Genomic DNA, 20549 nt, shown 5'->3' with positions numbered 1-20549 from the left:
GAAAAGAAGGATTATTTGAACCATAATATAAATGTGCCATGATGAAGAAAACAATCCTTTCTGAATTTATCTTAATATAAAACAGTTTAAAAAAATCTCTAATCAAGGCAAAGGGATATATTTTTGACCAGAAGAACACACACACAGTTTTACTTAAGCATTAAATCAAGTTGCCATTTTGATGTATCTGTGGAATTTACATGGCCACCATTACCATAGTAACTGAGCATCTCACAATCTTTAATATATTTATCCTTAAAAGGTAGGAGACACACAGGGACATAAAACCGTAAGAGACCTCCTGGGTTATCGAGTCTAGTCCCCTTCTATTGCAGGCAACCCCATTGTATTTTCTCTTTCATAAACATCTTCAGGCTGCATCCTGATAGTAATATTCACCCCCTTTGACAGATTAGGCCCAGAGAAACTAGGTAACTTGCCTATGTTCAGAGAGGAAGTCTGTAATGGAACAGGGAAGTGATCCCAGGCTTTCTATATCCCTGACTAGCGCTGTAACTGCTGACAAAGGATAAATAAGAAACTTCTCTTTGTTCCATTACACCATGTTAATACTTGCTTGTGTGATTTACCAAAAATAGTCATAATATGCTAATTATTGTTTATAGGTTTTTCCATGGTGCTCAGCACCTAAGTTTCCTGTAAGCTGTGCACCACTTGGCTGCCTATCAAGGCCCATGCAGGCACTCAATGCCATGGTGAAGAACTTCCAAGGCTGGGGAGAAGCACCTCTACTGCAGCCACAGCCCCTGAGCTGCTGCAGCCAAAGAAAGGCACATCTGTCTAACTCTTGCTCTATTTACCATTTCCTTCTTTCAAAAGCATTAAATTCTCATCACAAATATGAAAAAACTCTGTGGATTTTGCCTTCAGCTATAAATCATGCATCTTAAGAAATATTTAAACCTAAAAGTATAGCAAAATCTAGTCATATCCTTAATGTGAACAATCAGGAAAAAAATACTTAATTGAGAAATATTAAGAAGGATGGAAGTATCTCTAGGGAGCTAAGATGTAGGATTTACTGTCAAGAAGATTTAGCAGGTAGCAAGGCAGTTCTACTGCAAAATGGTCTTTGCCTCTACTGTGAACATAGATGTCTGAATCATAGTTCACTGAGCTTTACGGCATTTGCAAAAACTAGAAAGCTTGATTACTTGAAAAAGTAGCAGCTTAACAAGAAATGCCAGCAAACATAATTTACTGTTTCTTAAGTATATTGAATAGCAGAGTATCTAACAAGTCGTTAAATTGGATATTTTTTAAATGTAGACTTTTTTCCCCAAACAAGACTGCTTGTTTCAGCATCCACTTTATAAATCGGGGTTATGCAACTATTCAGATCTTAACATTCATTATAAGTTTCAAAAGAAAGAACAGATAACATTTGACCTGGAATTTAAATGTAAATCTCTACTTATCCAATCCACCCTTTCTACAGCTAATGAAATAAAACAGGCATGTGGTAGTGTCAAAGTAACATCTTACTTCCAGAGATAGGTATTAATAAGGGGAAGGGGGCAAATTCTTCTGAATCTCAGAAAATCTTTATCCCCTTAATGCTTGAAGGTTTGGGAGAAATGATGTCAAGTGCTTCATTTGGTTTTACACTGTCTTTTTGGAGTTTACAAATTATTAAAATGGATGAAAGAAATAGTGTTTGAACTGAAACCTAGAAAATAACTAGAAATAAAAAATGTTTTTGCTTAGTCTAGTCTACCTGTGAAATTTCTCTCCAGCTGCTCAGGCCTTGGCCCTGCCAAAAATTCAAAAGTCTTTTTTTTTTTTTTTTAAATCTATTCTTCCTACAGTAGGTAACTTGGTGATACACTTATACTAATTAAGCCTGCCATCCAATCCTGCAATCTGATCTGTGCAGGCAGATTCTTATGCCTGCGCTGAGTCTCAAGGAAGACAGTCAGGCTCTGCATAAGGGACTGCTGGTACAGATTTAATTGCAGTATTGGGGAAAATGTCTGATGTCAACTAGTCTACTAATATGTTTAAAAATCACAAGGGTTTGTGGGATCAGGCTTTGATTAACTGATTTATTAATTCCCTACAGACTAGAGATACTAAAAACAGAATGCATCGTTCCCCTTTTTCCATTAATTGTATGATGTACTGGGGAAAGTACTCCCTGGTACTAAGTGATGGCTGGCATACTTCAGAGTTTCTGGAAAGAGAGAACAAATGAAGTAGGTAGATACAGTAAACTTCCGATAATACGGTACCTTTAGGACCCAGGGGGTGCCGGATTATCAGATATGCCGGACTATCAGAATGGGGGACTATGAGGGGTCTGGGGAGGGGTAAGGGGGATGTGGCCCCAGACCCCTCATAGCCCCTCCCTTCTGATAGTCCAGCTCTTCCCCAGGCGTCCCCGATTCAGCCACTGCTGGTCAGTTTCAGCAGCGGCTGAATCGGGGATGCCTGCAGCAGAGCAGCTAGAGTGCTGCCTGGTTGGTCCAGTAGCGCCGAGCCTTGGCGCGGTGAGACCAATCCAGCAGCATCCCAGCTGCTCTTGGGGACGCCTGGGACACAGCAGCTGGGGTGCTGCCGGGTTGGTCCCACAGCGCCGAGGAGCGGCACTACTGAACCAACCCGGCAGCACCCCAGCTGCTCTGCCCCAGGTGTCCCCAGGTCAGCCGCTGCTGATACTGATCAGCGGCTGACTCCAGGAAGCCCGAGGTAGAGCTGCTCTGCCCCGGGCTTCCTGGAGTCAGCCGCTGGTCATTTCAGCAGCGGCTGAATCAGGATGCCTGGGGCAGAGCAGCTGGGGGGCTGCCGGGTTGGTCCCGTAGCGCCAAGGAGCGGCGCTACGGGACCAACCCGGCAGCACCCGAGCTGCTCTGTCCCAGGTGTCCCCAAGTCAGCCACTGCTGAAACTGATCAGGGGCTGATTCCAGGAAGCCGGGGCAGAGCTGCTCTGCCTCAAGCTTCCTGGAGTCAGCCGCTGGTCAGTTTCAGCAGCAGCTGAATCGGGGACAGCTGGGGTGCTGCCGGGTTGGTCCCGCAGCCCCGAGGGGCAGCTTTACAGGACCTACCCAGCAGCATCCAAGCTGCTCTGCCCCCAGCTTCCCCGATTCAGCTGCAGGTCAGTTTTAGCAGCGGCTGAATCAGGGAAGCTGGGGGCAGAGCAGCTCCAATGGTCCGGCTCCCCGGAGCACTTCCGGGTTCCTGATGGTGCCAGACCATCAGGAGTACTGGACCATCAGATGCCGGACCATCAGAGTTTCACTGTAATACATTATTTCTGTGCACAGGAAAAAAATCACTTTGATATCTGTGTGTTCTGTTTATAGTAGTGTCAGATAAATGTCCTATAGTTTCGTCACCTATTTTTAGGAAAAACATAAAAACATGAAATATTTAATGGCATCTCAGCTAGCTGCTTACATACTAAAACAATCTATAAAATCTACTAACAACGCCAAATATTTTCTTTATAAGCACCAGTAACTAGGACTATTACCTCTTCTTGAGACAACGGCCTGAATTTGGTTTGATAGCGACTCAATTCAACATTCAAACGATGGACAGTCATTTTCAAAGCATCATTTTCATCTACCAATTCCTGGGCTTGTTGTCTCAATGAAAGCAATTCTGCAACTTCCTCTGCATTTAAAAAAAAAAAAAAAAAAAAAAAAGGCAAATCAGAACAGTCTGACGAGCACATTACACGTACTTTAACTTAGATGTCAAAACTCCTTAATTAGGAATGGAAATATTACATGATAAATAACTTCTATTCACACATTGATTTTGGTGTGGTTAGTAATCAACTCTGAATAAAAAAAAACAAAAGGAAGATCTGTTTCATGTGTTCTGTGGAAATAACAACTAGTTAATTATGTATAACATAAAAACAAAAATTCTATATTTAACAATTTATAAAGTATTTTTGCATGAGTAAGGTGGGTTTTGACATCTGAATTCTATTTAAACATTTCCAAACTATATTTCTGTATCTTGTCTGTCTAAAAATGACATGGACATGGGGGGAAAAAAAAGAAATATGCAGTGCCTGGGTTTTTTGGGGGCTTTTTTGGTTTTTTGGTTTTTTAAACAGTGGAGGATGACTTCATTAGTTTCAAGTAATGAAAGTGAATGCCTACTCTTACCCAAAGGGATAATTTACTTCAGTGGAGTTCTATGCTTTAAAAAAAGGCTACAAAGAAAATGAAAGCATGTTTTTTTTTTCTACTGATGAGGAATCTAACTGTACCACATACTAAAAATCAATATTAATATCTCAATAGATTATGTGTTTAAGAAAAATGCAAAGCACTGCTGAAGAATCCACTCATGTTCCCATTCTATTAATTGGGAATTTTGTTCCTGATTGCAAGGGGAGTAAAACTTGGACGAACTGCTGAATTGACAATATCAGGGTTGTCAAGGTGCTGATATGAGTTATTTCATTCAAAGTTATAAGGAAGAGGGACTGCTCGTGGAATGAAATTATAATAGACTTCATTTTACTTAGCAACATACTCTGTTGGGCTTCTCCTTCAGTGGCCAAAGGCATGCAAACAGAAATAAAGCATTAATACAACTTCCAATTATTGCAGATTCTACTTTAGTTCAAGTAGAAGAGCTATACTGCTTTGGAATACAAGGTTTCTTAAGTTTAGTGAATTTCTCATACACTAAAAAACTTGAATAAAAAAAGGTGTAAGGGACTCAAAAAAGACTTTAGTTTTCTGATGCACTGCTAAGGGACTTCCAAAGTGCCACTCCAACACTGACAACTCTGTGGGACTTTGAGACATCAAACTCACCAACAGCTTTATTATACAGTACTAATTCTGACCAAATATTACATTTAACACTCCATAAGCTATTTAAAGAACTGAGATGATTATATGTTTGGAGAATGAATTCTATCTGGATATCTTCAGGGGTCACCTTATGGAGGGCTCAACTATTGAGAGGACAGTTTATTAGTGAGTTAGAAAATAAAGGAAAATATAGTTCTTTTTCAATAAAACGTACTCCAAAGTTATATCCCACCTTCCTTATGTGAACTCTCTGCTGCTTTCCTAAGATTTTTATTTTCTTTTTCCAGTATGTTAAGTTTTAACTGTAATCCCTTTATTTGTTGTTTCAGTTCCTCAAGTTGTAGGGCCATAGTCTGATTTGCATTGATTAGACCCCAATTTTCTTGTTTTAGTTCTTGGAACTTTTCTTTAGTTATATCCATCCATCCTTGTCTTGCCCGAACAGCTATATCTAAAGATATCAGAGAAAAAATGTTATAGGACACACAGTATTCAAGTGTTTAGATTTTTCTACATTATTAGCTCAAGTGAGGGGGAAAGACTTAATCTTTTCACAAATTACTAGCATTGTATTACCGAAAAATAACTATTTAAATCTGGTAGAATAAAGCCCTGTCAACACTGGCACATTTTGTTGAGGAAAAACTGTCTTTGGACTATGAAAACCTCACAGCATCCACATTACAGTGCAACAAATTGGCCATTTTTCGTGACACAAAACTTCCAGCTCCATGAAGGACTTTTGTCTCTACACTGCCAACAATCATGCAGTATGTACCAGGTAGGTTTTTTGTTGAGTTTACTAGTCTCCACTAGGTGTCCCATAATGTCCTATTTAGCCACTATGGATATTACCTTGAACTCATCTGCCCTGCAGCAGCATAATGTTTACAGGTAAAGAGATGCATCCCTCCCATCTGCAAACTCCAAGAAATTAAAATCCATTTCCTGTGTTTGTGCACATTGTGTAGTGGGCCTCATGGTATCTTCTCAAGGAAACAGATGAATTTCCCTTGCTCGGAGCAATGAGGAGCTTTTGGATCTTATCAGTGTGCGGGCTGAAGATTCAGTATAATCAAAGGTGCAAGTGACCCGTAAGAATTGGCACATGTACAGTAGTATTTCTGCAGCCTTGTGTGCCAAGGGGTATGAGCAAGACACGCTACAATGCAGAGACAAGAACAAGGAACTCTGGTGGGCGTACCACTCAGCAAGGGAGGCAAATAGTCAGTTTGGTACTGCACCCAAAACATGCTGATTTTATAAAGAACTGGATGGAATTATGGATGTGGACCTCATAACCAAACCCCGGGACACTGGATAGTTCTCAGAAAAAAGCGAGAAATACTTGTCCCAGATACACAACAGACACATGTTTATGAAGAGACTGAAGAGAACCAAGAGGTCAGGGTCAATTCGGTGACAACTTGTGCACCTGGCAGTGAGAAACTGTTCTCAAACGATGTTTGTGATGAGGCTCAGCAACTCATTGTTGAACAGATGCTGGATGTTGAAGCAGTGGAAGGGACGCAGGATATGCTGCTGTCAGGCAGGCAGGGTTGATGACTAAGCAGGTGGCAGCCATGCGGGGCAGGATGGAAGTGGTGCACTGGTGAGTAGTTGCTGTGCAGGCAGGTGAAGTTGGTGGCTCAGTGGGCAGCAGCCATGAGGGGTGGTCTATGCAGTTGGAGAGGGAGGGCAGCAGTTCCGGATGACCAAACACAGCATCAATGTACACACGGATAGCAAGAGAATCTTCCTGGGAAATGGTGTTTGAAGATTCACCTAATGTACTTATTGTCACGGAGATTCCATGGTAGGGCTGCCTTTGCCCCAGCCTCCTGTTACAACATTTTTCCAAACCAGTCCTCAACATGAGCTTCTGGAACAAAGGCAGAACACAGTTTGGCTACATAAGGACTGTGGAGCCCCCAGCATGCCTCCAAAAGTTCAGCCTGGGTTTGCTTAACAACCTTTAGCGGGGATATGTCAGTGATTGCAGCCTGTGGATTATCAAAAATTGGATTATCAAAAGTGTAGGATTATCAAAATCTGTCCATGTAAGGCTTCATGGGCAGGGTCGCCCTGTTCACTGGTGGCGCATACATGCACAATGCTGGTCTGGCGCATGTGCGGTGCGGAGCTGGTGAGTGGATTTTGCCACGGTTTGCCATCCCCTGGGCATTTCCACATGCCACACTGCACATTTCTGGTATGGAAAGAAAAGGCCAGCATGCAGCCTCCTGTACAGGCCACTGTTTCTGAAGATGCATGCATCATGCACCTTTCCAGATCACCCCACAATTTATGACTGTGAAATGCCCTTAGTGATCCACAAGTGCCTGAATCACCACAGAGAAGTACCCCCACATGACTGATGTACTCTGAGGCAAGGTGTGGTGGTACTATAACAGGGATGCGTGTCCCATCGATTGCCTCACAACAGCTAGGAAAGTCCTTGTCAGCAAAGCCAGCCACTGTCATCTACACTTCCCAGAGTCACTGTCCTTTCCATCAAAATGTGATTTGCCATGCACACTTGCAGAAATACTGCCCTAACGATAGACTTGCCTACTCCAAACTGATTTGCACCTGAATAGTAGCCATCTGGAGTGGCCAGCTTTCACAAAACAAAGCAGCTCTCACTCAGGTGTCCTTGTGCTGCAGTTCCAGGGCCAGCTCAACACACAGCTCCAGGAAGGTTTCTTTATGTATCCGAAAGTTCTTCATCCCAACCCTGCATAACAATGTGGTCACACCACTTGGAGCTGGTTTCCCTAGTCCAAAAGTGACAAGTATATCAGGTCTCCCATAGCCAAATGATATATCAATTCACCGTCCTCTAATGCTGATGAATCTGAATCAGATTCTGATAAATCTGACGCATAATCATCGTCATCCACTAGTAAGTCCATAATTAGGTACGCTATAATGTGTGATGTCTTCTGCACAGTGCTCACAATACAGGGACAGAAGGCTGAGATCCATGTTTTCTCGCCATGATTACTTGAGCTGGTGCAAAAGCCAGAAATCCAGTTTTTCTGGGAAGAAAAGAGATGGCTGACAGGATGTGTTTCACATTCCCAAACTACATTGCACTTTCCCATAGTGCTTAGCAGGTAAAGGTGACACAAGGTACCGTGGGATGCATACCCACAATGATTTGCTCTCTATGGATGAGGAAGCTGCAGATGTGGCCATGAGTTGTTGACAGTGGATACTAGAAAAATTGGTTTGGCAAGTTTCCACTTTTGGCAACTTTTGCCTGTCAACAGCACTTTGTTCACCAAAACTTGCAAGTTAGACATAGCCTAAGAGTATATTAAGCTAGGTTTGAGAAAAGTAATAGGAGTTTCACACCTAAATACAAGATCAAACAGTTAGGTTAGCATAAGTAGTTAACACGTATTCAAAAACACCACTCCAGCTGAAGTGACCTTTACCACCTTTGGGGTCACAGAACAAAAAGAAGGGTTAGTGGGTTACAGATTATTGCAATAATGCATATATCCAGTGTCTTTATTAACACCATGATTTTGAGTGTCTAGTGAAGTTTTGAATTCAAGCTTCCAGGCTCATCTTTTGAAAGTGTTGTGCAGATTTCCTTTGAGGATGAGGACTGATAGGTCAGATATAGAGTGATCACTTTATGAAAAGCTCTGCGTAGCTCAAAAATTTGTCCATCAGGAGATATTAAGTTTAGGGATGTTAAGCAGCAATTAATTTACTAGTTGAGTAGTTCAAGGAATTTCCATGGACTACTCAACTAGTCAATAAGCCTTACCTGTTCTGCCTTTTGAAATATACAAGAGCCCCAGCAGGGGCTCTTGTGCATTTCAAAGTTGGAATACCACGTGGAGCCAAGGGCCAGCGGGAAGTCCCGCTGACTCAGGAGTCCACGCGGGCACTTCTGCTTTGAAATGCACAAGAGCCCCAGTGGGGGCACTCATTCATTTCAAAGCAGAAGTGCCCGCATGGAACCTGGGGCAAATGGGGGACTCAGAGTCCCGTGCTGACCCCAGGCACCATGCTGCTCTTCCTCTTTGAAATGCACAAGAGCCCCTGCTGGGGATTCTTGTACATTTCAAAGCTGGCACACCACAGGAAGCACAGGCCAGAAGCAAGTCTTTGGAAACATATGCCACTTAAGATGAGCATTGTTGCCAGTATAGCAAGAACAAGTATAAGATAAGGGCAAGAACGCATAAACAATTCTGTTTACCCTAATGTACTGATCACGTAAACAGGGCCAAAGGACAAGAAGAACCAGATCAGAGTCAGATCGATAACTAACAGTTAAGCCCTACATCAGCACTAATGAGTAAGCCCTGGAAATTTCCAAACTGCCAAACAAGGCAGGAAAACTGTATTTAAGGCTGCCTCAGAGCCTAACAAATTGGACCTCACCGATGGGCTTTGGGTACCAGCGCCTCAGAAGCTGAGACAACCTCCCACTTCATTTGCAGTCTACCCAGGGTCCCAGGCTTGCAGGAAGGAACGTAAGATATGCCGCTTCTTTGCTATGTTGTTCTTCCATTTATGGGGCACAGCTGTTAGCTGTCAAGAAATAAACAGTTTGTGATTGACAGATACCTGTGTGGTGTCCTTTGTACTTTGGGAATCCAGTGTCGGACCTGAGACTTACTCTTGCCGGCTACAACATCCCTAATTAGGTTACCCACCATGTCTCTCTCCTACCTGGAACCGACATAGCTTTAGCAATAATCTTTGCTTTATTAACAGACATGCTATGAAAAGAGATCATCTTTAGTGCTTATGACTTAAATTAATTATACTTGGCCATTTTCTGTATCTTGTATCTCAAGTTTTTTTTGCTTTTTGTGTAAAAGCAGAAAAAATGCCTTAACAAACTTAATCCCTAAACTGAATGGTTTAGATTAGAATAATGTCAAACCCGAGAAGCAGTACCTGGGGATGGTGGAGGCTTTTCGCTTAGTGGATTTTCAACTGTCCGTTTTTGCTCCTAGTAAATAAACAAAATAATGTGAGGTAAATTTGACATAACAGTCATCCTTTTCTATCCTCACTGTCAACACAGAAATTACAATATTTACGAAGCATCTAAGATCCATGTTTTATCATTATAATTTTGTAACCCTTACTCTATTTATATGTAATATTTTCTCATATTAAACTGACGATAAAAGAAACCATAACAATTACAGAGAAGTATAGTCTTTTACACAGAGACAGCCTCTGTCACGGTTTCAATTACCTCTGCTGCATGTCAGCTTAATATCTCTGTGCATCAGTTTACCTACTTGTAAAACTAAGGCTAAGCCTATACTTTCAGTTTACGCACCACATATTCTGGCTCAAAGATATGAAAAACACACATACACTGGGCAGCAAGTTACAGCACTTTAAAGCACCAGTGTAAACAGGCTCCCAGCACTTTTAGGGTGCATCTACTCAGCACTGTTGTTTCGGAATAACAATGTGAGCATCTAAATGGTAATTCCATTATTTCAAAATAATTTCAAAATAACGGATGGCGTAGTCCAACTTCTGTAAATATCATTCCATGAGGAATAATGCCTAGTCCAAAATAAGTATTGCAGAATAGCTGTAGTGTGGATGCTCCACTGCTGCTATTTTGAAATAGCTCCTCTCTGGGGCCATTCAAAGTAATTACTTCCTAGTGCTTCCTGAGGCTCTAAATCGAGGTAGCTTGGCCACATTAGGGGAGCCTGCCTCAGACTAATTTCAAGGCTTCCCTGTAGAGGAGACACACTATTTCAAAATAAGCTATTTTGGAGTATTTTTTCCAGAATAGCTTATTCCAAAATAAGTGTGCGGTGTTCACTTATCCTTAGCTACTCCCCTCATGGAGGAGGCTTACATAAGAGCGCTGGAAGAACTGTCTCCCAGTGATCCTGCCATGGACACACTTTCACTTTAAAGCGCTGCTACAGTTGCATTTTAATTTTAGAAGTACAGACAAAGCCTAAGTATTAGTATTGCTTGGCTAGTCATGTATAAGTATACCACACCCTTTCTACTCACTACTGCTGATTGATAAAAAGGAGGAGGGGACTGTTTTATTTTTTAATAAAGAGAGAGAGATTACCTACAATAGTGAGTACAGTTGTTCTAGATTATTGCCTATATCAGTGTTTCTCAAACTCTGCTCTGCGGAGCCCCAGGGCTCCGCGAGACATCTTCAGGGGCTCCATGAGGTTGATAAACTGGAAACATCGAGAGGTACAACACATGCAATCAGTGGACCGCTGGGACTCCACATAAATTTTTACGCATGTAAAGGGCTCCAGAGCCCAAAAAGTTTGAGAACCACTGGCCTACATGAATATATATTCTATACATGATGTACATGTTGTGGACTCAAAATTTGGAATTTTCTAGACAGCAATATCTGCTGGCCCACTGACTTCAAAGGAATTGAGAGCACTCTGCATTATATAAAGATTAGGACCTAACTTCCTTTGATCCGTGGTACCATTAAGTAATTTGTTTATAGCTAAAACAAACATTCCATTTTTTGTAATCTTTGCCTACCTAGATAATTATATCACTGTGGTATCTAAGCACCCAAATTACAAATAAAACAGTGCTAAAGGCCACCCGCTATCAACAGTCAAATAGTAAAACAGTAAAATACTATTTAGTGGCAAAATCTGTGAGAATTCCCCTCTCCTTCACAATAACTCAGAAAGTAGTAAGTAGCCACCTGTTTCACTGTTTCCGGCCACTCACCAATCTTTCCAATTGTGTAAATGGCATTATAACAGGGGTGCACAATAATTTTTGATGGGGGGGCACGCCAACAATTTGGAAAGTGATCAAGGGCTGCACTTTCCATGATGATAATGGAAGAGGTGCAGGGTGTAGGATGAGGTTGAGTGCAGAAGGGAGCTTGCGCTAAGGGACTGGATTGCAGGAGTGGAAGTAGTGTTGGGAGGAAGTTTGGGTGAAGGAGAGTGTTATGACTTGGGGAAGATTCTGAGAGGGGGTGCAGGTGTTTGGGTTGTGACGTAGAGCAGGAAGGGGCTGCGACCTGGGGCAGGAGACTGAGCAGGGGGGAGCAGGGGTTTGGGTTGTGACCTAGGGCAAGGGACTGGGGTGCAGGAGTTTGGATTGTGACTTAGGACAGAAGGGGGTTGTGACATGGACCAGGGGATTGGAGAGCAGAGTGTGGGAGGGCATACGGTGCAGAGAGTACCAGACAGTTTGGATAAAGTGAGGTAGGGCGGAAGCAGTGGAGAGAGAGTGTTTGGAGTGGGAGGGCCTGAGGGTATGTCTACACTACCACCCTAGTTTGAACTAGGGTGGTTAATATAGGCAACGGAAGTTGCAAATGAAGCCCAGGATTTAAATATCCTGGGCTTCATTTGCATCTTGCCGGGCGCCGCCATTTTTAAAGCCCCGGTAGTTGGGACTCCGTGCCCGCGGCTACACGCGGCACGGAGTAGGTAGTTTGGAGTAGGCTCTCTAATCCGAACTACCGTTACTCCTCTGCTATCCCTGGTCACAGCCCAAACCCCTGCACACTGTTCTGCACCCCTGCCCCAGGTCACAACCCCTTCTTAGGCACTGCACTCCCTCCTCACCCCAGTCCATTGCCCCAGGTCATCATCCTCTACTTCACCCAAACTCCCTCTCAGATCCCACACCCAATCCCTTATCCCAAGCTCCCTTCTGCACCCAACCTCCATCCCAGACCCCTGCACCTCCTCCATTAATATCATGAAAAAGTGGAGCCCTTAATCACAATCCAAATTGTTCATGTGCCCTCCTCCCCATCAAAAATTATTGTGCACCCCTGTTATAATGCCATTTACACAATTGGAAAGTTCGATGGCAAAGTGCAGAATTTCTTGGAGAGGCCCCCCCCCACCAAAAATTATTGCTCACGCCTGTGTTAATGGCTTAAGGTAAGAAAGAAAAAGATTCTTTTAACAGAAATTCTGTTGAGGGTTGCAGATATCTAAAACTCTCATCTTAATGATTTTTTTAAAATCCCATGTTACTAATTAATACATGGTAAACTGTATTGCATTAAGGCCAGATCTCTGCTATCTGGTAGAGTTCTGACTTTTATGAGTCAGAAGCAGCAAGAACTGAGTGTGATGCCAGCAGTTTTGTAGGATGAAACCCCTTACTTGCAAGGACGTTGAAACATGCATTTGTCTGTTAAAAAGGCCTCAGAGGGATAGCAGTGTTAGTTGGTAACTAAAAAAACCTTTAAAAAAACCACCAGTAGCATCTTAGACTAACAAAAATATATAAACAGAATCATGAGCTTTTTTGGGCACAACCCAGTGTTAATTTTCTTTTTATTTGATTTCATATTAAATAATCATAATCACTGCTCCTTGTTAATTATCCCTTGTTTTAATATATTTTCTTCCACACCAATGGATTGTTTAAAATATATATTTATATTTACAACTTTGTTTGTACTGGTTGGTGCACATCCACACGCTACCTCAATATTGGTATTGCACATAAGAAATTTCAACCTGCCTAAAAGAAAATTCAACCTGCCCAAGGACAGAAAATCTTAAAGGGAACAGTGGTCCTATCCCCTCCACTTCTGGGAGGATTCTAGCATGATTGGTCCAGAATGAATGTAACAGCCTACTCTATGATTCCCAGAACTCAGCATGCTTTAATGATAGTGTTCCAAATCCCACAGAAATGAAATAAGTAACTCCCATTTGAAGGGGTTATAGTTGGAAGATCATAAACAATCTGTATATCACTGCCAAACAAGAAGTCAAATCTACTGCCTGAATCATGACAAAGACTAAGCAGATATTGTGGTGGATCTAGATTATTTCCTTCTCAGAAATTTGACACTTTCTAGGTGGTTCAGGTTGCCTTTATTGAGAGAAACTGCTGTGGCTGAGGATTAATGTACTTTTACAGGTCTTTCCAATAACCTAAGGCTGCACCTGTTTTAGCACAGAGGATTTTACATCCCTCAAATATGAGAATATCAATTGTCACTTGAAATTCTTTAAGGATCCCTGAAAAGTAGAGTCATGAGGATCTCTTCATGGCACTTGAGATCACCATATAAGGCATGAAGTGCTGCTTGGAAGCATGTGTATGTCACGAGCTAACCCTCGCTGATGAACAACTTTAAATCTTCCCTGTTGTCCTTAAGAAGACTTTTGGCAAAACTTGGCCATGGAATCCCACTTCAGTTAATCATATTTAACCAATAGGTCTTGGTGATCAGTGGTTTTCATTTGAGACATGATATGAAGTAATTTTTCCATCCAAATACATTGTTTATGAGGGTGTTTCTTGTCTTTTGGTGTTATTTTAATGCAATCTCTAATTTCATGCAGCAAACACCAATGAATCTGGTATGGAATATTCCCAAAGCCCTACTAAGAAGCCTGATAGCGGCAGTCTGCACTCATCAATGTTGGTACCAGAGAGGCAAGTATCTGTTAGAGCAAATTAGCTAACTCTAAAAGTCTTCAACTGAGGTGTAGTGCCTTGCGCAGATACAAAATTGGCATCCACATCTGACAAAATGACCCAGATATCTACATCCACATCCATGGATGCAAATACCCACAGATATGAAGTGGATATCCGCAAATGTGCAGCATTTTAGATACAAAATCTGTACCTACATTTGCAAAAAGTGAGCCACAGATGTGATACCCCTGGATATAAAGCAGATAGCTGCAAATTTGCAGAGTTCTGCTGATGGGCAAAATGTTGAGGCACTGAGCACGATGTGCATAATGAGCAAGAGCGTGTAAGATATTTTTTCCTTGAATTACCTCAACTGGAAGCTCCAGCATGTTAGCCATTCTGAAAAAAACAAATCCTGGAACATCTCGTAGTCATCTATTGAGACTGTACACACTGACAGATAAATGAACAAAAATAGCTTCATCCAGGAATGATGGAGTCATATGAGCTTGCTAAGGAGAGTCTGACTTAGCTCGAGAGCAAGGAAAGGGTTAAGCACTCTAGAGATGCACCTAAGGGAGGGGGCTTTAGGCATTCAGCCAATAAAATGCAGATAGGAATGTCAAACCAAGAGAGGGTTTTTTTTCCTCTTTTCTTTTGTTTGAGATCATAGTTGCTTTTTCCCCAGGTAACAAAGGCGTCAAATTCTCCCAGGAATGGACTCCTTGAAATATGTAAGTAGGGAAAAATTTATAGGTTTTGTTGATTTTCTTATTTAGGGATTTGGAAATCATTTATCAGCTGGTTAATTGTTTTTCTCTTTTGTAACTAAGAATTATAACCCAGGGATTTCCCCTGAATCTATTTCACTCCATGGCTTTTAACACCCAGTTATTTTCTATGCTTGCAACAGAAAATTTTGTTTTGATAATAAAAGTATTTTCCTTTTTGTTTTGATTAACCAGTATTGGTTGATTCTTGTGTCCTGGAAGGTCTGTTTGTGTGTATCTGCATGCCTCTGACTGAGGGGTCAGCTACTTGAGACTGCAGCTTGTCTTTCTCTTTTCTTTTGTCAAGCTCTGTGATGAGGTGGACAAAGCTACAACACCCCCTACAGCAGGCCAGAGGCCTTGCCATACCCCATCCCAGTGAGAGGAGCAGAAGAGAGGTCCTCCAGGTAGAAGTAAGTAAAAAGAGAGAAGTGAATCCAGTCATGTTCGGGGCAATTGTTCTTTATTTTGTGGTTTGGTTTGAACTGCTCTGTGTGAGTCTATGCCTCACCTCCCCAATTACCAACTAAGCATCGTTCCTAGTGATTTTCTCTGTATTTTGTTTTCCTTAATTGCTCTGTAACATCTAGCAACCAAGTATGCTTTATCAAATATATCTTTTGTTTTGTAATAAAAATCACTTTCTTTAAGGTGATGATTTGATTCTTCCGTCCTAGAAGGTCTGTTTGTCTGTATCTGCATGCCATTGACTGAGGGGTCAGCTACCAGAGACTGCAGCTTGGTTTTCTCTTTTCTTTTTTCAAGCTCTTTTGGGGTAAAAGAGCTTGGGCTACCGTGGGGGATGATTTCAAGTGTTCACCTCTGGTTTTTAGGAATAAAAAAAAGCACTTGGTGGTGGCAGTGATTCCCCCAAAATCTGTGTATTATGATTCCAGGGAGAAGTTTTTTTATAATCAGTACCTGTAGAGGCAAGGTTTTGAAGTTCTCTTGCAGACCCTCCCCTTCTGCACTCGTAGAGCCCTGACAAGGAGTCAGGAGTGCTGGACAACTCTGAAAAGAGAGAGGATATATTTCTTTTGTTGACTTGGTACTCCTTTTTCCTTTGAATCCTGAAAATTTTACTAGATAAGGAGGATGGGTTTTTAGAAGCATTTACTTCGACTTCACAATTTGAGGACACAATGGGAGTACTTTCGCATGGTAAGTACTCAGAAGCTGCTACCAGTCCAGATAAGTTGCAGGGAGCCAGGTCTAGTGCTTGGAGTCCAAATGCCACAGCCAAAGGTCAAAGTAGAACCAGAGCCAGAGATCGGAGCTGCAAGTCAGCACCAAAGCCAGAGTTGAGACCTAAGCAAAATCAGGGCTGATGGTCAGGGAAGACTGCAGCAATCAGTCCACGAGACTGAAATAAGTCTGGGTGCTGGGCACATGTGACCACTTTTTCAAGACTATGATAAATTTTACACAAAGTATACCTTGTGAGGTATCATTTGAAAACTCAATCTGCTGCATATTAATATCCTGGTTAAATGTTTATGAATATTGTTTATAAAGTTATAGGCGTATACTGTATAACACTGCTGTAACACAACCCACAGTTAGAAAGGAGGGGCAGAGCTGGGAGCAGGTCTTGGAATAAGGCAAGCAGAAGGCAGAAAATCCACAGACATGTATGTTGAACATCCAGTAAACTGCTGCTGGCTTAAGAACCGCCTTACTAGGTTCCTTAGTCAATCATCCAGGGCAGTCCATTTGGCAGTCTGGCTGACTCCACAGATGGTCAGAACACAGAGCAGGCACAGCTGTAGGGCCTTACTTCTGACATTTGCCACATTCTAGCTCATGTTACTATTAGGGATGGCCCAAATGGAACATCAAATCCTCTTAACTTTGGTGAAGCTTGGAACAGATTCTGAACTTTAGCATTTACATACATCTCTTGTGTTTACATGCCTTGCATTTTCACTTATTTCTTCCAGGCGCTTGTCTGAATTTGTTATGCATTGTTTCTGCATCCTGTACTGCTGTTTCACCTCAACAGTGATTGCATTTTACTAAAGGGTGAACTGATGTAAAGTGCTTTGGGATCTTTCAAAATAAATGGATGTCATTAACCTGTAGGTCAGTTGTAAAAGGCTCCTTGGTGACAGCAAAGTAATTTTCATCTGAGCAATCAGTCATTTATGACACTTTTTTTTCCAAAATGCACAGTAATCATTACCTTCATCATACTCTTACCTTTAGAGTCAAAACAGGAGGTTCATCTTCTGCTAAGGAAAAAAAATAGATGGTCTTTACATCAATGCAAAACAAAAATCTTTTGCAAGTCCATAAACCATAAGACTATAGGAAAATGCAGACAACATTAAGCACATCTTCCCAAATGAGTACACAGATTAGATAATTTAATTCCTCTTTTATTATAATCCATATATTTTATCAGAAAACTGATATATGTTTATTTTAATATTATAAAGAGAAATGTGGGAGAAATCAAGATTTATTGATGTCTTCCTCTAGTTTATTTTGCTATTCTTTTAGGATCTCATAAGAATGGCCATAGTGGGTCAGACCTAAGGTCCCATTTAGCCCATTATCTTGTCTTCTGACAGTGGCCAATCCCAGGTGCTCCAGAGAGAATGAACAGAAATAGGTAATTATCAAGTGATCCATCTCATCACCCATTCCCAGCTTCTGATAAACAGAGAGTAGGGACACCATTCCTTCCCATCCTTGCTAATAGTTACTGACTATTTAAAATTCAGAAGCAAATATTTCAGATTTGAACAGTTCACAAAAAGACATTCAGCTGCTTCAATCTAGTACGCTGTTTAGAGCTGCCAGGGCTCAAAGAATCCTGATGTCCAGAACAGCTGATAGTCTAAGTAAGGTTATTACCGAGAAACAGATTTCTTGTCAATGGGATGACTGACTTGGCTCTTTTAAATACCTGATTAAATTGCTGTTGTAGGACTAAGGGATGTCAACATGCAGACAACTACACAATTAACCAATAAGGATGGGCTTAACGATTAATCCTGTTGACTACATACACTCCCCTTGCCCCTGTTGCCTCTGCATCAGAGGCAGCAAGGGGGGAGAGCTGGTGCCCGTGGGGAGCCAGTTCCCCATGAGTACCGGATCCACCCGCCGCACTGCACCGCATTGCTGCCTCTGATAGAGGATGAGGGAAGCAGCAGGGGACGATGCAGTGAAGCAGCCTTTTCTGCAGCAGGTCCGAGCAGCATCTATCCACGGGGAGCTCGAACCCCCCATGAACAGGGGCCTCTGTCCGTGGAGAGATCAGACCCCACAGGGACAGGGGCTGCTGCCACCCTGCACTGCTGCCTCTGTTCCCCTCGAAGACTAGCTCCTGCCTGCCAACCTGTGTTGCTGCCTATGACAGATTTCTCAGTATGAATAAAGTGAGTCACATAACCTAAACAGTCACTGAGATAGCAGACATTAAAACTGAAAGCTCTTCAGTGGCCAGAAAATTATGGATAGGAAAAATAAAGGAGAGAGTAAAGTAATAAAGGCTTTACTCACAAGTCCTTATGGATGGCTGCTTTGTAGGGCTGAATCCACACAAGCCGTTTCAGATAATACAAATTTGTATGGAGGCAAAGTTTTGGGTAAAAATCCTGGCCTTGCTGAAGTCATAAAAGCAGCCATTCTGGTCAGAATAGTTCATGTCAGCCAGTATCCCATATCCGGTCAGTGCTAGATGCTTCAGAGGGTGTGAACACAATGGGGCAATTTTGAATGACCCATCCCGCCATCCAGTCCCAGCTTCTGGCAGCTGGAGGTTTAGGGACACTCAGAGAACAGAGTTGCATCCCTGACAGTCTTTGCTAATAGCCATAATGGAGCTAACTTCCATGAAACTGTCAAATTCTTTTTTTAACCCAGTTATACTTTAGGCCCTCCTAATACCCCATGGCAATGAGTTCCATAGTTTGACTATGCATTGTTTGAAAAAATACTTCATATTTTTAAATGTGTTGCCTATTAATTTCCTCTTGTGATAGGTGACATGGTAGTTCTTGTGATAGGTGGCATGGTAATAACTATTTCCTATTCACTTTTTCTACACTACTCATGATTTTATAGATGTCTATCATATTCCTGCTTAGTCATTTTTTAAAATGAACAGTCCCAGTCTTTTTAATCTTTCCTCAAAGCTGTTCAATACCTCTATTCTTTTGTTGTAGTTCTCTTTTCCCAATTCTAATACATCTTTTCTGATATGAGGCAAACAGAACTGTACACAGTATTCAAGATGTTCATACACCATGGATTTATATAGTGACATTATGGTATTTTATGTCTTATTATCAATCCCTTTCCTCATGTCTTTAACAATTAGTTTTTTTAACTGCTGCCGCACACTGAGCAGATGTTTTCAGGGAACTATTCACAATGACTCTAAGATTGCTTTCTTGAGAAGTAATGACAAGGGGTATGTCTACGCTACCACCCTAGTTCGAACTAGGGTGGCTAATGTAGGCATTCGAAGTTGGAAATAAAGCCCAGGATTTAAATATCCCAGGCTTCATTTGCATCTTGCCAGGCGCTGCCATTTTTAAATCCCCCTTAGAAGCAGCGCAGAGCAGCTCCAATTGTCCAGCTGGCCGGACCACAGGTACATTAGAGAGCCTAATTCGAACTACCTACTCCGTGCCGCGTGTAGCTGCGGGCACAGAGTCCGCACTAAGGGGGATTTAAAAATGGTGGTGCCCGGCAAGATGCAAATGAAGCCTGGGATATTTAAATCCCAGGCTTCATTTGCAACTTCGAATGCCTACATTAGCCACCCTAGTTCAAACTAGGGTGGCAGTGTACATATACCCTAATTTAGATTCCATCATTTTGTATGTACAGGCAGTCCCCGAGTTACGCGGATCCGACTTACGTTGGATCCGCAGATACGAACGGGGATTTTCTCGCCCCAGAGGACTGGAGCGGCGGGACGCCTGGTCCCGCCGCCCGCCTCCTCCGGGGTGAGAAAAGCTGCTCCCCGTCTCCCTGGTCTGCTGCGGGAGCCAGCAGACCAGGGAGACGGGGAGCAAAGCGGCTCAGGACCCGGGGCCGGACCTGCGGGAGCTTCCAGATCAGCTGGAGGCGCCGCGGGTCCGGCCCCGGGTCCTGCACCGCTTTGCTCAGCGTCTCTCTGGTCTGCAGACCAGGGAGACGCTGAACAAAGCCGCGCAGGACCCGGGGCCGGACCCCCGGCGCTTCCAGCTGATCTGGAAGCGTGGCGGGTCCGGCCCCGGGTCCTGCGCCGCTTTGCTGAGCGTCTCTCTGGTCTGCAGACCAGGGAGACGCTGAACAAAGCTGCGCAGGACCCGGGGCCGGACCCCCGGCGCTTCCAGCTGATCTGGAAGCGCGGCGGGTCCGGCCCCGGGTCCTGCGCCGCTTTGCTCAGCATCTCTCTGGTCTACAGACCAGGGAGACGCTGAGCAAAGCCGCGCAGGACCCGGCCGGACCCTGGCGCTTCCAGCTGATCTGGAAGCGGCCGCGGGTCTGGCCCCGGGTCCTCCGCCGCTTTGTTCAGCGTCTCTCTGGTCTGCAGACCAGGGAGACGCTGAGCAAAGCG

The 20549-nt window shown here is 42.9% G+C and overlaps 2 protein-coding genes across 9 annotated transcripts in view; one reads left to right on the top strand and one right to left on the bottom strand.

The window, feature by feature from the left end:
* Window positions 1–20549, bottom strand: part of CEP89 (centrosomal protein 89) — a 113308-nt gene that overhangs the window by 79919 nt on the left and 12840 nt on the right. For 3 of the 8 annotated variants that reach the window (XM_014569481.3, XM_075940115.1, XM_075940113.1), the window contains exons 6-10: window positions 17189–17220; window positions 15911–16000; window positions 9732–9786; window positions 5035–5253; window positions 3494–3636 (exon numbers count right to left, since the gene is read on the bottom strand). In XM_014569481.3, the coding sequence (XP_014424967.1) occupies window positions 3494–3636; window positions 5035–5253; window positions 9732–9786; window positions 15911–16000; window positions 17189–17220 (539 nt within the window). The remainder of the gene's footprint in view (window positions 1–3493; window positions 3637–5034; window positions 5254–9731; window positions 9787–15910; window positions 16001–17188; window positions 17221–20549) is intronic. The other 5 variants (XM_075940114.1, XM_075940117.1, XM_075940116.1 and 2 more) reach the window with 3 other exon arrangements.
* FAAP24 (FA core complex associated protein 24) overlaps window positions 14906–20549 on the top strand; it is a 28064-nt gene continuing 22420 nt past the window's right edge. Inside the window, exons 1-2 of the mRNA XM_014569489.3 lie at window positions 14906–14953; window positions 15297–15402. Of these exons, the coding sequence (XP_014424975.1) occupies window positions 15304–15402 (99 nt within the window). The 5' untranslated portion in view covers window positions 14906–14953; window positions 15297–15303. The remainder of the gene's footprint in view (window positions 14954–15296; window positions 15403–20549) is intronic.

This window comes from Pelodiscus sinensis, chromosome 12 (assembly GCF_049634645.1).
Source record: "Pelodiscus sinensis isolate JC-2024 chromosome 12, ASM4963464v1, whole genome shotgun sequence".
NCBI lineage: Eukaryota > Metazoa > Chordata > Testudines > Trionychidae > Pelodiscus > Pelodiscus sinensis.
This window is presented reverse-complemented; position numbering and strand designations above follow the sequence as displayed.